At 40.0% G+C, this 17,414-nt stretch overlaps 1 protein-coding gene across 5 annotated transcripts in view; it reads left to right on the top strand.

Moving 5' to 3' along the window:
- The window catches only part of gramd2aa (GRAM domain containing 2Aa), a 110,026-nt gene extending 92,871 nt beyond the window's left edge, over positions 1 to 17,155 (top strand). For 3 of the 5 annotated variants that reach the window (XM_061887036.1, XM_061887039.1, XM_061887040.1), the window contains exons 10-11: positions 8,696 to 8,800; positions 15,337 to 17,155. In XM_061887036.1, the coding sequence (XP_061743020.1) occupies positions 8,696 to 8,800; positions 15,337 to 15,482 (251 nt within the window). In that variant the 3' untranslated portion in view covers positions 15,483 to 17,155. Of the gene's footprint in view, positions 1 to 4,058; positions 4,153 to 8,695; positions 8,801 to 15,336 lie in introns of all 5 variants that reach the window. The other 2 variants (XM_061887037.1, XM_061887038.1) reach the window with 2 other exon arrangements.
- Positions 17,156 to 17,414: the final 259 nt, after the last annotated feature.

Raw genomic sequence — 17,414 nt, 5'->3', positions numbered from 1 at the left:
TTCCTAGTTCCTGTTTGCTGGATCCTGTTTCCCGTTTTCCAGTTTGGCTGTTCCTAGTTCCTGGTTTGTGTCTTTTCTTTATTTTTACTTTTGGACATTAAATCGTGTTTTCCCCGCACCATGCCTGCCGCCATCTCTGCATCTTGGGGTTCGTCACCCACTAACTCTGACAGATTCGCTTAAGTTTTGCGTGTATTGAAACGCGCGCAAACTTAAACGTGTACGCAAAACTGATATTCTAAACTTTTTTTTTTTTTAAACTTGTGTTTATTGGGTTTTTACAGACATACATCTGACAATAGTGAACACTAATACATCAAAAGTTTTTTCAACCCACAAGTAAAATAGAAAATAAAATAAAAACTACATATGTGTATATTTATATAGGGATATGGATATACAAAACCAGTGAAGTTGGTACGTTTTGTAATTTGTAAATAAAAACAGAATAAAATGATTTGCAAATCCTTTTAACTGATATTCAATTGAATAGACTGCAAAGACAAGATACCTAAAATTCGAGCTGAGAAACACATTTTTTTTATTTTTTTTGCAAATGATCGTCTTAGAATTTACAATCTTTGGTCCGGAGGACACAACGTCCACAGTTTCCAAAAACAATTTGAAATGTGGACTCGTCCGACCACAGCACACTTTTACACTTTGCATCAATCCATCTTAGATGAGCTCGGGCCCAGCAAAGCCGGCGGCGTTTCTGGGTGTTGTTGATAAATGGCTTTCGCTTTGCATAGTAGGTGTCATGTCTTGTGATCATGTTTTGTTTAGTTATGTTCTGTTTTGCTTAAGACTCCGTTTTTTCCTACTTTTGCACTTCCTTGTTTGCTTTGTTTCCATGCCAACCCATTAGTTTTCACCTGTCCCCATGTCATGCACCTGTTTTCAATCACCATAGTATGATTTAAGCCACAGCTACCAGTTAGCCAGCCTGGCAACATCACCTCCTGCACCCATGATATCCATGCTGCTTTTTCCCATACCCTTGTCACAGTTAGTTTTCTCGTTATTTATGCCACAGTGCAAGTTTTTGTTTCATGTTTATAGTTAATTGCCTTTGTGCTAGTCTTTTGTTTCATAGCCCAGTTTTTGTACCGCCATTGTGTGCGCTTTTTGTTGGTTCCTGTTTTTAGTTATAGTGTCAAAATAAAAAGATGTCTCTACCTTCACGCCATCTCCGGTCCACGTTCACTTGCTTCTCGGGTATACAACCACCTCCTAGTCCAAGTCGTGACAGTAGGTGTGCAAACTGGCACAGTGACGCACAAATGACTGTGAGAAAGGAGGCGATTTAGAGAGAAGCCTCCGTCCTACGTGTGCGTGTGAAAATATTTAGACCAGGGGTGCCCACACTTTTTCTGCAGGCGAGCTACTTTTCAATTGACCAACTCGAGGGGATCTACCTCATTTATATATATCATTTATATTTTATTTATGAAAGAGACATTTTTGTAAACAAGTTAAATGTGTTTAATGATAATACAAGCATGTGTAACACATATAGATGTCTTTCTTTCACGAAGACAAGAATATAAGTTGGTGTATTACCTGACTCTGATGACTTGCATTGATTGGAATCAGACAGTAATGATGATAACGCCCACATTTTCAAATGGAGGAGAAAAAAAGTTGTCTTTTCTGTACAATACCACATGAAAGTGGTTGGTTTTTGGCATCTAATTCATCCAGCTTCCATACACTTTACAAGAAAAACATTGGCGGCCAATTCCGTAGCTTGCTTGATTGACATTCACGGCACCCGAGGGTCTTGTGAGATGACGCTGGCTGCTGCCAGTTCATTATTATGAAAAAATGACAGAGAGGAAGGCGAGAAACACTTTTTATTTCAACAGACTTTCGCGCCGTCCCTTCCGCCAAAACTCTAAAGGCCGACTGCACATTTCCTATCTTCACAATAAAAGCCCTGCTTCATGCTGCCTGCGCTAACAAAATAAGAGTCTCGGAAAGCTGGCGTGCACAAGTGATGTGCACGCCAGCTTTCTGAGGGATCGCTTGTGCACGCCAGTTTTCCGAGATTCTGTATTTAGTTAGCGCAGGCAGCATGAAGCAGGGCTTTTATTGTGAAGATAGGAAATGTGCAGTCGGCCTTTAGAGTTTTGACGGAAGGTACGGCGCGAGAGTCTGTTGAAATAAAAAGTGTTTCTCGCCTTCCTCTCGGTCATATTTTCATAATAATGATCTTGCAGCAGCCAGCGTCATCTCACAAGACCCTCCGGTACCGTGAATGTCATTTAAGTGACATCTTGGTGAAGATTGATGATCACTAATTTTTAGGTCTATTTTTTTAAAAGCCTGGCTGGAGATCGACTGACACACCCCCCGGGGTCGACTGGTAGCTCGCGATCGACGTAATGGGCACCCCTGATTTAGACAGTCATAAATAAAAAAATATTAGTCATATCTATTTAGCAATATAATTTTATAGTTTTATAGCTGCTGGATAACTTAAAGGGCTGTCTAAAACAAATTCAAATGTTTTTATATTCTGTCTGCTACAGTATTATTTTTGGCTTTCGTAAATGCAATTGCATGCGGGATATGCACTTTTTATCCTATCAAAATTGATAGGACGCATACATTTGGTAAAAAAAAAAAGTATTTAGTTGACAAATACCCCAGGTCAGGGGTCACCAACACAGTGCCCGTGAGCACCAGGTAGCCCGTAAGGACCAGATGAGTCGCCCGCTGGCTTGTTCTAAAAATAGCTCAAATAGCAGCACTTACCAGTGAGCTGCCTCTATTTTTAAAATTGTATTTATTTACTAGCTTGCTGGTCTCGCTTTGCTCGACATTTTTAATTCTAAGAGAGACAAAACTCAAATAGAATTTTAAAATCCAAGAAAATATTTAATCTTGTTGGTCTTCACTTGTTTAAATAAATTCATTTATTCTTTTACTTTGCTTCTTATAACTTTCAGAAAGACAATTTTAGAGAAAAAATACAACCCTAAAAATGATTTTAGGACTTTTAAACACATATACCTTTTTACCTTTTAAATTCCTTCCTCTTCTTTACTGAGAATTTAAATCAATGTTTAAGTAAATTTTTCATTTTTTTTATTGTAAAGAATAATAAATACATTTTAATTTAATTCTTCATTTTAGCTTCTGTTTTTTCGACGAAGAATATTTGTGAAATATTTCTTCAAACCTATTATGATTAAAATTCAAAAAAATATTCTGGCAAATCTAAAAACTCTGTAGAATCCAATTTAAATCTTATTTCAAAGTCTTTTGAATTTCTTTGAAAATTTTTGTTCTAGAAAATCTAGAAGAAATAATGATTTTTCTTTGTTAGAAATATAGCTTGGTCCAATTTGTTATATATTCTAACAAAGTGCAGATTGGATTTTAACCTATTTAAAACATGTCATCAAAATTCTAAAATTAATCTTAATCAGGAAAAATTACTAATGATGTTCCATAAAAAATTATTTATTTTTTTTTCAAAAAGATTCGAATTAGCTAGTTTTTCTCCATTTTTTTCAGTTGAATTTGGAAATTTAAAGAGTCGAAATTGAAGATAAACAATGTTTTAGATTTTTTTTATTTTTTTTTTCTCCTCTTTTAAACCGTTCAATTAAGTGTTTTTTTCATCATTTATTCTCTAAGAAAAAACCTTCCGTATAAGGAAAAAAAATGTACGACGGAATGACGGACAGAAATACCCATTTTTTTATATATGTAGATTTATTTATTAAAGGTAAATTGAGCAAATTGGCTATTTCTGGCCCTTTATTTAAGTGTGTATCAAACTGGTAGCCCTTCGCATTAATCAGAAGTAGCTCTTGGTTTCAAAAAGGTTGGTGACCCCTGCTTTAGGTCACTTAAAATGATGTGTAAGATTGACACTTTTGCTCAAGGGAGCGCTGCAAAGAAGAGGTGAGGAAAAAAATAATCCTGGTGGTTCAAACCAAAGCTCAAAGCATGTTATCTCTCCATGTTGCACACTGCTGTAACTGTTGTGTAATTGCTAACCGTGTGTGTATGCGTGTGTATGCGTGTGTGTGTATGTGTCGCAGAGCGAGCTTTGCAGACAGACAGAGGCCTTTTATCCGAGCCAGTGGCAGAGCTGGGCCAGATGGAATACCAGCTGCTGAAGTTCTTTACCCTGCTGTGAGTGTGCACGGAAACACGCACACATGCTCACAAACATGTTTTTATGTGCGGCCTACAACCACGTGCATAATAATATGATGACAGGAACAAGTATTTGACTTGGACTTCAAAGCTACTACCAATTGGCTTTGTATTTCATCCATTTTCCAATTTCTATCGCTTGTCCCTTTCGGGGTCACGGAGGGTGCCTGAGCCTATCTAAGCTGCATATTAATATTATGATTACTACCGTATTTTCGGAGTATAAGTCGCTCCCGGAGTATAAGTCGCACCTGCCCAAAATGCATAATAAAGAAGGGAAAAAACATATATGTCGCATTTTTTGGGGAAATGTATTTGATAAAACCCAACCGCAAGAATAGACATTTGAAAAGCAATTTAAAATAAATAAGAATAATGAACAACTGGCTATATGACCGTTTTATCTGTGCTGAGAGAACAGGAAGACATTAAGAAGCGGATGTATCGAATAATCTGAAAACTGAAAATGGGCTGTTTGAGTCTTTCAGCACCGCAATGACCTAAACCAGGGATGTCAAACTCGTTTTCATTGAGGGCCACATCAACATTGTAACTGCCATCAGAGGGCCGCTTGTAACAGCAAATAATGTATGAATTTGCCTCTGGATTTATTATTAATTATATGGATTCTACAGTAAAGTGTTACTGTAAAATTGTGTTTTTTAATTTATTTATTACCGTATTTTTCGGAGTATAAGTCGCTCGGAGTATAAGTCGCACCTGCTGAAAATGCATAATAAAGAAGGAAAAAAACATATATACGTCGCACTGGAGTATAAGTCGCATTTTTGGGGGAAATTTATTTGATAAAACCCAACACAACAATAGACGTTTGAAAGGCAATTTAAAATAAATAAAGAATAGTGAACAACAGGCTGAATAAGTGTACGTTATATGAGGCATAAATAACCAACAGAGAAGGTGCCTGGTATGTTAACGTAACATATTATGGTAAGAGTCATTCAAATAACTATAACATATAGAACATGCTATACGTTTACCAAACAATCTGTCACTCCTAATCGCTAAATCCCATGAAATCTTATACGTCTAGTCCAGGGGTAGGGAACCTATGGCTCTAGAGCCAGATGTGGCTCTTTTGATGACTGCATCTGGCTCTTGGATAAATCTGAGATGACACTGCTTAACAGGATAAGTAATGAATAATTCCACTTGCAATCATAGTGTTAAAAATAACATTCAAAATATAAAACATTCTCATGCATTTTTATGTTCAAGAAGTTGCGTTAATGGTAAGAAGTAATTTATTTATTATTGGTTAGTGTTGGGCTTGCCCTCCTGGGGGTTCTTCAGACCACCAAGCACAGACATGAAAGCCTGTTTTAGGGTAAAATATTGTTGTTGTTTTTTTCAATTAGTCTCTCAGTTGCTTTCCAGCAATTGTCTTTTTCTCTTTCGTCCTCACTCGCGCTCTGGCTCCAGCTCCAACCCTGTCTCTCCTCCTGGCTGCTGCTTATAACAGAGCGACAGGTGATTATCTAAAAAGGCCCAGGTAGGCCATCCACGCACCTGTCGCTGATTTCGAGGCCGGTCCTGGCAACATCCCGCTTTGCTGCAGGTCTGCAGGCCACGCCTCCTCCACAGTTTGCTTCAGAATAACAATATTACAAAGAATAAGAGACCTATTATACTCTGGAAATGTTGGTCTTACTTAAAAATGCACGCGTTTGTGTTCAGTGTTAAAAAAAATATTATATGGCTCTTAGGGAAATACATTTTAAAATATTTGGCTAGATCAAGGTTCCCGACCCTTGGTCTAGTCTCTTACGTGAATGAGCTAAATAATATTATTTGATATTTTACGGTAATGTGTTAATAATTTCACACAAGTCGCTCCTGAGTATAAGTCGCACCTCCGGCCAAACTATGAAAACAACTGCGACTTATAGTCCGAAAAATACGGTATGTAGTGTTGTGATCATTAGAATATCTGAAAAAAATAGTGATAAATAGCCTCTAATATGCAAGCACTAGTACTCACGTCAAGTTAATCATTTTTTATGCGACACTTGGCACTCCTTTTGGACTTTAAAGGGGAACATTATCACCAGAACTATATAAGCGTCAATATATACCTTGATGTTGCAGAAAAAAGACCATATGTTTTTTTAACCGATTTCCGAACTCTAAAAGGGTAAAATTGCCGATTTAAACGCCTTTCAATTGATAACCTGTCAGAGCGATGACCTTTCACCCGTGACGTCAAAACGTGAAACGATCCGCCACTTCTCAATCTCATTACACGTACCAAGTAAATCAGCTCTGTTATTTTCCGTTTTTTCGACTGTTTTCCCGTACCTTGGAGACATCATGCCTCGTCGGTGTGTTGTCGGAGGGTGTAACAACACCAACAGGGACGGATTCAAGTTGTAACAGTGGTCAAAAGATGCGAAAGTGGCAAGAAATTGGACGAAATGTGTTCAAAATACGAGGGTGTGGGGAAAACCGACGAAATGGTCCCTCGTTTCTTCCGCACACTTTACCGACGACAGAGATGGCAAGAATGTGTGGATATTCTGCGACACTCAAAGCAGATGCATTTCCAACGATAAAGTCAAAGAAATTTGCAATATTGGAAAATAGACCACCACTGAATCTGCCAGAGTGCGTGAGCTATTCAGGGACGACGGACCTCGGGAGCGCGGCAAGCACTTTTTTTTTTTTTTTCAATCATTGGACTACGTTCGGATAGTCTTGTGCAATGCAGTATTTTGTGTCTAATGTGATAAGAGACAATGGAAAATAAAGTCAACCCGATAATCGAATATTGCGGATATCACCCAGAGCCCAGTTTTCAACACCAGATCATCCCACAAAAATGCGCAGAAAACCGAAGCAAACAAATTACAAAGAATGTAAACCTAGTTCGTAGTTGTTTCCTTTAATGCCAAACAAACACATACCAATCGTTGGTTAGAAGGCGATCGCCAAATTCGTCCTCGCTTCCTCCCGTGTCGCTGTCGTGTCGGTTTCGCTTCTATACGGTTCAAGGCGATATGGCTCAATAGCTTCAGTTTCTTCTTCAATTTCGTTTTTGCTACCTGCCTCCACACTCCAACCATGCGTAATCTGTTGAATCGCTTACACCGCTGAAATCCGAGTCCGAATCCGAGCTACTATCGCTACACCTTTCTGTGCTATCCGCCATGTTTGTTTCTGGTGGTTTCACGCTGTGACATCACAGGATAATAGACGGGTGGATATACTGATGGTGAAAATCAGGCACTTTGAAGCCGTTTTTCGGGATATAGCGTGATGGGTAAAATTTAGAGAAAAACATCAAAAAATAAAATAAGCCATTGGGAACGGATTTTTATTGGTTTCAACCCTTCAGAAATTGCGACAATGTTCCCCTTTAAATGTGTTGGGGCGGTTTAGCGCGGTTGGTAGAGTGGCCGTGCCAGCAACTTGAGGGTTGCAGGTTCGATTCCCGCTTCCACCATCCTAGTCACTGCCGTTGTGTCCTTGGGCAAGACACTTTACCCACCAGCTTCTAGTGCCACCCACACTGGTTTGAATGTAACTTAGATATTGGGTTTCACTATGTAAAGCGCTTTGAGTCACTAGAGAAAAAGCGCTATATAAATATAATTCACTTCACTTGATTGTGCTCATACATTCTTAATATTCTCCACATAAATTGTCGGTATAAATGGTGTAGTAGGATTTATTAATTTGTTACAACACGTGGTACACATTTACACAATTCAACATTATGAAAAGGAGTAGTAAGAAGCAGTTTATTTATCCCTAAACCCCTTTCTCCCAAAATCTTACTGATAATAATAATACCTTCCCATCAAATCTATTAAGGTTTATTTCACACAGAATGTTAATCAATTTAATAAAGAAAAATATAGCAATCCCAGTTTTACAATATTTAGGATAAAAAAATACAATACAGTTGAGAAGACATACAAACCTAAAATTGATAACAGCAACAACAATATCAATAACATCAATCATACTGATTAAAAACATTAAACAACACAAAGTATTATTTTTATTGTCACTTCAATCACCATCACAGCCATAAAAAAGTCATAGTCTGCCGCCATTATTCCTATCTTAAGTTCATTTTATAGTTTATTTAAGGCTTGTATTGTACTTCCATCCATCCATTTTCTACCGCTTGTCCCTTTTATGGTTGAACGGGGTGCTGGAGCCTATCTCAGCTGCATTCGGGCGGAAGGCGGTGTACACCCTGGACAAGTCGCCACCTCATCACAGGGCCAACACAGATAGACGGACAACATTCACATTCTTGAGTACCATATTTTAGCAGCAGCAGTATTTATGACAACCTCATCCTCAGTGCTCCAAATGTGCCATTAATCTTGACAGCAAGCTAACTGGCGCCCCACAGTGTTCATTAAGTGACATTACATCACTCCTGTCTACTTCAGACTTACTTAACTGTAATGCAAAAGTAAGCAGTAACCATTTTTTTTTTACTTCCAACAAAATGCATGACATTTCCATTCGGTTGTCTTGGCAGGATCATTCTCCTCATCCTGTCCTCGTGCTACCTGGCATTCCGCGTCTGCAGTCTGGAGCAGCAGCTTTCCTTCCTCAGCAACCCACATTTACCCCTCAGAGAGAGGTCAGTGTCATCAATCAAAGCAAAAATTCACGTAGCAAGTTACACTTTTATGTCTTCGGTATTTACAGTAGATCCCCGCCCACCCGCTCATTTCTCATATTTTTTTACCCGTTTTTTTTATTCATTTTTTAGTTGATTCTTACGCGCCTGTGAGGCTGGAATACGCCCGGGTGAAACATTATATCTAGTACACCATACATAAAATGATAAAAGAAACTTACAAAAAACTATCAGATCTATACGGATCGCTTAAATCCTTTGAAGTTGAACTATGAGACTATTTCATAGAAAATACATATTTAATGTAGCATTTATCAATAGATTTGTCAAACTGTGACGCTCCTCCCTACACACACACACACACACACACACACACACACACACACACTCTCTCTTGTATTTGTTACCTTCTTGAGATCTCCGAAAAATGCCTACCTCTTTAGGACCCCCCTTTCTACATATATAACGATTTGTATTCACAACATTATTAATACATACCCATTAGGGGTGTGGGGAAAAAATCGATTTGAATAGGAATCGCGATTCTCACGTTGTGCGATTCAGAATCGATTCTCATTTTTTAAAAATCGATTTATTTTTATCAATCCAACAAACTAATACACAGCAATACCATAACAATGCAATCCAATTCCAAAACCAAACCTGACCCAGCAACATTCAGAACTGCAATAAACAGAGCAATTGAGAGGAGACACAAACACGACACAGAACAAACCAAAAGTAGTGAAACAAAAATGAATATCAACAACAGTATCAATATTAGTTATAATTTCAGCAAAGCAGTGATTAAAAATCCCTCATTGACATTATCATTAGACATTTATAAAAATAAAAAGAATAGTGTCACAGTGGCTTACACTTGCATCGCATCTCATAAGCTTGACAACCCACTGTGTCCAATGTTTTCACAAAGATAAAACAACTCATATTTTTGGTTCGTTTAATAGTTAAAACAAATTTACATTATTGCAATCAGTTGATAAAACATTGTCCTTTGCAATAATAAAAGCTTTTTTTTCAAATCTACTACTCTGCTAGCATGTCAGCAGACTGGGGTAGATCCTGCTGAAATCCTATGTATCGAATGAATACAGAATCGTTTTGAATCGGAAAAATATCGTTTTTGAATCGAGAATCGCGTTGAATCGAAAAAAATCGATATATAATCGGATCACGACCCCAAGAATCGATATTGAATCGAATCGTGGGACACCCAAAGATTCGCAGCCCTAATACCCATTCATCCATTTTCTACCGCTTATCCCGTTCAGGGTTGCGGGGGGGTGCTGGAGCCTATCTCGGGCGGAAGGGGGGGGGGTACACCCATGCTATGTAAATATAAAAAAGTAAGCTTATAGTTTTTTCTTGTCCGTAATTGTTTTTCAATCTTCATTATTTACTTGTTTATTTATATAGCCCCAAATCACAAATGTCTCAAAGGACTGCACAAATCATTACGACTACAACATCCTCGGAAGAACCCACAAAAGGGCAAGGAAATCTCACACCCAGTGGGCAGGGAGAATTCACATTCAGTGGGACGCCAGTGACAATGCTGACTATGAGAAACCTTGGAGAGGACCTCAGATGTGGGCAACCCCCCCCCCCCCCCCCCCCCCCCCCCTCTAGGGGACCGAAAGCAATGGATGTCGAGCGGGTCCAACATGATACTGTGATAGTTCAATCCATAGTGGCTCCAACACAGCCGCGACGATTTGTATTCACATAACGATTTGTATTCACAACATTATTAATACATACCCATTGGGGGTGTGGGAAAAATCGATTCGAATACGAATCGCGATTCTCACGTTGTGCGATTTAGAATCAATTCTCATTTTTAAAAAATCGATTTATTTTTTTAATTTCTATCAATCCAACAAACTAATACACAGAAATACCATAACAATGCAATCCGATTCCAAAACCAAACCTGACCCAGCAACACTCAGAACTGCAATAAACAGAGTAATTGAGAGGAGACACAAACACGACACAGAACAAACCAAAAGTAGTGAAACAAAAATGAATATCAACAACAGTATCAATATTAGTTATCATTTCAGCATAGCAGTGATTAAAAATCCCTCATTGACATTATCATTAGACATTTATAAAAAAAAAAAAAAAAGAACAATAGTGTCACAGTGGCTTACACTTGCATCGCATCTCATAAGCTTGACAACACACTGTGTCCAATGTTTTCACAAAGATAAAATAAGTCGTATTTTTGGGTCGTTTAATAGTTAAAACAAATTTACATTATTGCAATCTGTTGATAAAACATTGTCCTTTACAATTATAAAAGCTTTTTACAATAATCTACTACTCTGCTAGCATGTCAGCAGACTGGGGTAGATCCTGCTGAAATCCTATGTATTGAATGAATACAGATTCGTTTTGAATCAGAAAAATATCGTTTTTGAATCGAGAATCTCGTTGAATCGAAAAAAATCGATATATAATCGAATCGCGACCCCAAGAATCGATATTGAATCGAATCATGCGACACCCGAAGATTCGCAGCCCTAATACTCATCCATCCATTTTCTACCGCTTGTCCCGTTCGGGGTTGCGGGGGGGTGCTGGAGCCTATCTCGGGCGGAAGGGGGGGGGGGTACACCCATGCTATGTAAATATAAAAAAGTAAGATTACAGTTTTTTCTTGTCCGTAATTGTTTTTCAATCTTCATTATTTACTTCAAGTTATTGCAGTATGTCTCTATATACATATTTATTTATTTATTTTTATTAATTTTGGCCAAAAAGGGCGCATTTCAATTTCTTACACACATATTACATATGTTGGCCAAAGGGGGAGCACTTCAAATTTGTACACACACTTGTTATTTCATATTTTGACTAGAGGGGGGAGCACTTTTAAAACCGACACACGGTCACTTTGAAAAATTCCTCCTTTTTGGGACCACCCTAATGTTGATAGATTTCACCTCCGGGGGTGCAAATGACATCTTTATTTTTATGTAATCAATGTTTATTTATATAGCCCCAAATCACAAATGTCTCAAAGGACTGCACAAATCATTACGACTACAACATCCTCGGAAGAACCCACAAAAGGGCAAGGAAAACTCACACCCAGTGGGCAGAGAGAATTCACATCCAGTGGGACGCCAGTGACAATGCTGATTATGAGAAACCTTGGAGAGGACCTCAGATGTGGGCAACCCCCCCCCCCTTGAGGGGACCGAAAGCAATGGATGTCGAGCGGGTCTAACATGATACTGTGAAAGTTCAATCCATAGTGGCTCCAAGAGAGCAGCGAGAGTTCAGTTCAAGCGGATCCAAGACAGCAGCGAGAATCCCGTCCACAGGAAACCATCTCAAGCGGAGGCGGATCAGCAGCGTAGAGATGTCCCCAACCGATACACAGGCGAGCGGTCCATCCTGGGTCCCGACGAGCGGTCCATCCTGGGTCTCGACTCTGGACAGCCAGTACTTCATCCATGGTCATCGGACCGGACCCCCTCCACAAGGGAGGGGGGGACATAGGAGAAAGAAAAGAAGCGGCAAATCAACTGGTCTTAAAAGGAGGTCTATTTAAAGGCTAGAGTATACAGATGAGTTTTAAGGTGAGACTTAAATGCTTCTACTGAGGTAGCATCTCGAACTGTTACCGGGAGGACATTCCAGAGTACTGGAGCCCGAACGGAAAACGCTCTATAGCCCGCAGACTTCTTTTGGGCTCTAGGAATCACTAATAAGCCGGAGTCTTTTGAACGCAGATTTCTTGCCGGGACATATGGTACAATACAATCGGCAAGATAGGCTGGAGCTAGACCGTGTAGTATTTTATACGTAAGTAGTAAAACCTTAAAGTCACATCTTAAGTGCAGGTGAGCCAGTACAGGCGTAATATGATCAAACTTTCTTTGTGCTTAAGGCCGATGACATAAGATTCAGGGACCACAGATGGCCCCTGTGCCGCACTTTGGGCAACCCAGCTGTAAAAGCTGGGTTAATGTTAATAACGGTTAATGGCCACTGTAGTTTTAGTACCATAGTGTATTTGTTCATCCTATGGTCACATATAGTTTAAGTACCAATGATTGTCACACACACACACTAGGTATGGTGACACCTAGGTTACCTATCACCCTCACCCCCTTGGAGGTGAAGGGAGCAGTGAGCAGCAGCAGTGCCCGCGCCCGGGAATCATTTTGGGTGATTTAACCCCCAATTCCAAACCTTGATGCTGAGTACCGGGCAGAGAGGTAATGGGTCCCATTTTTATAGTAATTGGTATGACCCGGCCAGGGTTTGAACTCACGACCTGCCGATCTCAGGGCAGACACTCTAACCACTAGGCCACTGAGTATATGGAACGCGGGTTGTCTTACGTCAGCAACTCATCTGTTGACCTGGAGGGTTTTTCCGGGGATGAATAGAGAAGTCCTTCTTTAGCTGCCGTCTGGTTTTATCGAATATTGCTGCCTTAAAATAACAATAATACTAATAATTTTATTCAAAAAAAAAAAAAGCACTTTTCATTGAGCAAACAACCTCAAAGTGCCACAGTGTTAAAAAGTAATAAAAAGATAATAAAAGTAAATAAAGTATAAAACTAGAAACAACCCAATAGCTAGAACCAGCATGCATGTCTATAAAAAAGCTTTTTTTTAAATAAAGATGGGTTTTTAAGCCTTTTCTAAAAGCATCCACAGTCTGCGGTGCCCTCAGGTGGTCAGGGAGCGCGTTCCACAGACTGGGAGCAGCGGAGCAGAAATCCCGGTCTCCCATAGTTCGTAGCTTTGTCCGTGGAGGTCGCATGGAGGAGGTTAGCCCGTTTGGAGCGGAGGTGTCGTGTGGAGGGCATTTCCATGGAGGCACTGGTTAGTTAGTAGGGAGATTTTGAATTCAATCCTGAGTGGAACAGGAAGCCAGTGAAGGGATTTGAGAGTTGCCTTTGAACCTGTCGATGTTCACATTTGTATGCACATTAAATCAACAAAAAAATCCTGACTTTGGAGCAATGTTCACGGACTCTAGTATTAGGCTCTCCTATTAGATGCAATGGTTTTCCGTATCGGGACCATGATTTCGGTACTAACATGTTCACCGGTCCTCATATAGAAGGTACTTTTCCTTGTTGATGTCTCAAGAAGGGTACAAATACATGAACACACACACACACACACACACACACACACACACACACACACACACACAATCTGTCAAAGCCCTCTGACGTGTCACAGCTTTACAAACATTCGTGCGAAACCGAACTAAAATAACATCAGAGTGGGTTGACAAAGTTTCATCTCCAGATTATTATTCACACCCAGCCTGTAGTGTAAATAGTAGTGTGTGTAGTGCATACACACACTACATCACCATGGCAACAAGCACTGCATGGATTGATGCTGCCTTTTCAAATGTAAAGTCTTATCTTTTTTATGGATTTCAACAACATTCACAAGTGTTAGTAAAGTTCCATGTTCCACTATTTTCAACAACCCCCCCAAAAATTATATGGTAAATATGAATAAGAGCGGAACTTTAAGGGCTTAAAAAACGGGAGAATAGGGGCTGAAAAGAAGGAGACTCATATTACATACAGTGGGGCAAAAAAGTATTTAGTCAGCCACCGATTGTGCAAGTTCTCCCACTTAAAATGATGACAGAGGTCTGTAATTTTCATCATAGGTACACTTCAACTGTGAGAGACAGAATGTGAAAAAAAAAATCAGGAATTCACATTGTAGGAATTTTAAAGAATTTATTTGTAAAATTATGGTGGAAAATAAGTATTTGGTCAACCATTCAAAGCTCTCACTGATGGAAGGAGGTTTTGGCTCAAAATCTCACGATACATGGCCCCATTCATTCTTTCCTTAACACGCATCAATCGTCCTGTCCCCTTAGCAGAAAAACAGCCCCAAAGCATGATGTTTCCACCCCCATGCTTCACAGTAGGTATGGTGTTCCTGGGATGCAACTCAGTATTCTTCTTCCTCCAAACACGACGAGTTGAATTAATACCAAAATGGATACATGGATGATACAGCAGAGGATTGGGAGAATGTCATGTGGTCAGATGAAACCAAAATAGAACTTTTTGGTATCAACTCGTCGTGTTTGGAGGAAGAAGAATACTGAGTTGCATCCCAAGAACACCGTGCCTACTGTGAAGCATGGGGGTGGAAACATCATGCTTTGGGGCTGTTTTTCTGCTAGGGGGACGGGACGATTGATCCGTGTTAAGGAAAGAATGAATGGGGCCATGTATCGTGAGATTTTGAGCCAAAACCTCCTTCCATCAGTGAGAGCTTTGAATGGTTGACCAAATACTTATTTTCCACCATAATTTTACAAATTTAAAATTCCTACAATGTGAATTCCTGGATTTTTTTTTCACATTCTGTCTCTAATAGTTGAAGTGTACCTATGATGAACATTACAGACCTCTGTCGTCATTTTAAGTGGGAGAACTTGCGCAATCGGTGGCTGACTAAATACTTTTTTGTTATTAATATTACTTTCCTGTTGTCCAGGTAACCTTGGCTCCTCCTGGCTGCTGTTCACTCTTCCCACACACAAATCCGGGATCAAACTGGTCACGAGCTTAAAGACTTTCCCTCCACAGGACTGGCGATCACTTCAAGACTATGCAAACAGCCTCTTTATTTGTGTCTGTTAAAAAAACACAAAAAAAAACACCCAGGACTTTTAAGGTGAATATAATCCAAAACAGGAAGTGCTTGACAAAGACATTCCGTGTCACTCATCCTTCATCCCAAGTGAACGCAACCAAACGAGCCGCTGACGCCATCACGGCACCGGACTTAAGCACTTTAAAAAATGATGTCCATGTAGTTTTCGAATGACTTTGAAGTGTTTGTGTTATTGTTGAACGCAGGCACTCTGTGAAAGTATTGATGCCATGAAGGAATCACCCGACTGAAGGAAATCACCTTTGAACTGTCATACACCAACGCCATGTGTGTTAATTATCATAATGTGAATGCAGTTATTAGCTAATAATGCTGTGTTTCTATTTATAGATGTAGTGATCTGCTTTGAAGATGGTTCATTTTATACATTTCAAAGGGCAGATTGAATCATGACAAGTGTAAGTGAAGTTATGTTTTTATGAAGGATGTCATATTGATTTTGCTGACTGGTGGAAATGTGATTCTTGTCTGGTTGTGAATTTAATTTGCGATAGACTAGATCAGGGGTCCCCAAACTTTTTGACTCGGAGCCGCATTGGGTTAAAACAATTTGTGTGTGTGTGTGTGTATATATATATATATATATATAATCTTAATTAGATTATCCAGAGAATAGTGCTCAATACCGTGGTAGAGCGCAATATGTGTGTGTGTGGGAAAAATCACAAGACTACTTCATCTCTACAGAACTGTTTCATGAGGGGTTCCCTCAATCGTCGGATTTTAATGGAAGCATTCACATACCATGGTTTATATATGGGCATAGAGTGGGTAGGTACAGGCAGGAGGGGCGTGGTGATTGGCTCATGTGTTACCTAGGAGGTGTTTCTGTCTGTGACGACATGCTGATAGAATTTCACTGCGCTTGTTGAGGGATGCCAGGTCTGGGTGGTATATAATAAACAGTTTCTCTTTTTAAGCATAGGTTGCATCTTTTATTACCACTGTTGTAAGGTGTCTTCCCCGTGGCCTCCTACCGGTTGGACGTGCCCTAAACACCTCCCTAGGGAGGCGTTCGGGTGGCATCCTGACCAGATGCCCGAACCACCTCATCTGGCTCCTCTCGATGTGAAGGAGCAGCGGCTTTACTTTGAGTTCCTCCCGGATTGAGGTGTTTAGGGCACGTCCAACCGGTAGGAGGCCACGGGGAAGACCCAGGACACGTTGGGAAGACTATGTCTCCCGGCTGGCCTGGGAACGCCTCGGGATCCCCCGGGAAGAGCTAGACGAAGTGGCTGGGGAGAGGGAAGTCTGGGTTTCCCTGCTTAGGCTGTTGCCCCCGCGACCCGACCTCGGGTAAGCGGAAGAAGATGGATGGATGGATGGATGTTGTAAGGTGTGCTGGGTGCAAGAATTTGCCATATTATTGAATATTCAACATTATTGTCTTTGAGGTTCCAAATGTGCTTGCTGAGTTCTGTAGAATTCCGGAGGCTCTGGTTTTTAAAAGAAGCCTTGTGATTATTCCATCTGGCTTTAAACTCTCCTTCGGTTAATCCTACGTACGTGTCGGATGTGTTAATGCTGTTGAATATTCAATAACATGGCAAATTCTTGCATTCAGCACACCTTACAACAGTGGTAATAAAAGATGCAACCTATGCTTAAAAGAGAAACTGTTTATTATATATCACCCAGACCTGTCATCCCTCAACAAGCGCAGTGAAATCATATCAGCATGCCGTCACAGACGGAAACACCTCCTAGGTAACACATGAGCCAATCACCACACCCTACACCTGCCTGTACCCACCCACTCTGTGCCCTATATAAACCATGGTATGTGAATGCTTCCATTAAAATCTCCTGACGATTGAGGGAACCCCTCATGAAACAGTTCTGTAGAGATGAAGTAGTCTTGTAATTTTTCCCACACACACACACACACACACACATAT

Source organism: Nerophis ophidion, linkage group LG25 (assembly GCF_033978795.1).
Source record: "Nerophis ophidion isolate RoL-2023_Sa linkage group LG25, RoL_Noph_v1.0, whole genome shotgun sequence".
Taxonomy (NCBI): Eukaryota; Metazoa; Chordata; class Actinopteri; order Syngnathiformes; family Syngnathidae; genus Nerophis; species Nerophis ophidion.
The sequence above is the reverse complement of the archived record's forward strand: the minus strand, read 5'-3'. Positions and strand labels throughout refer to the sequence as shown.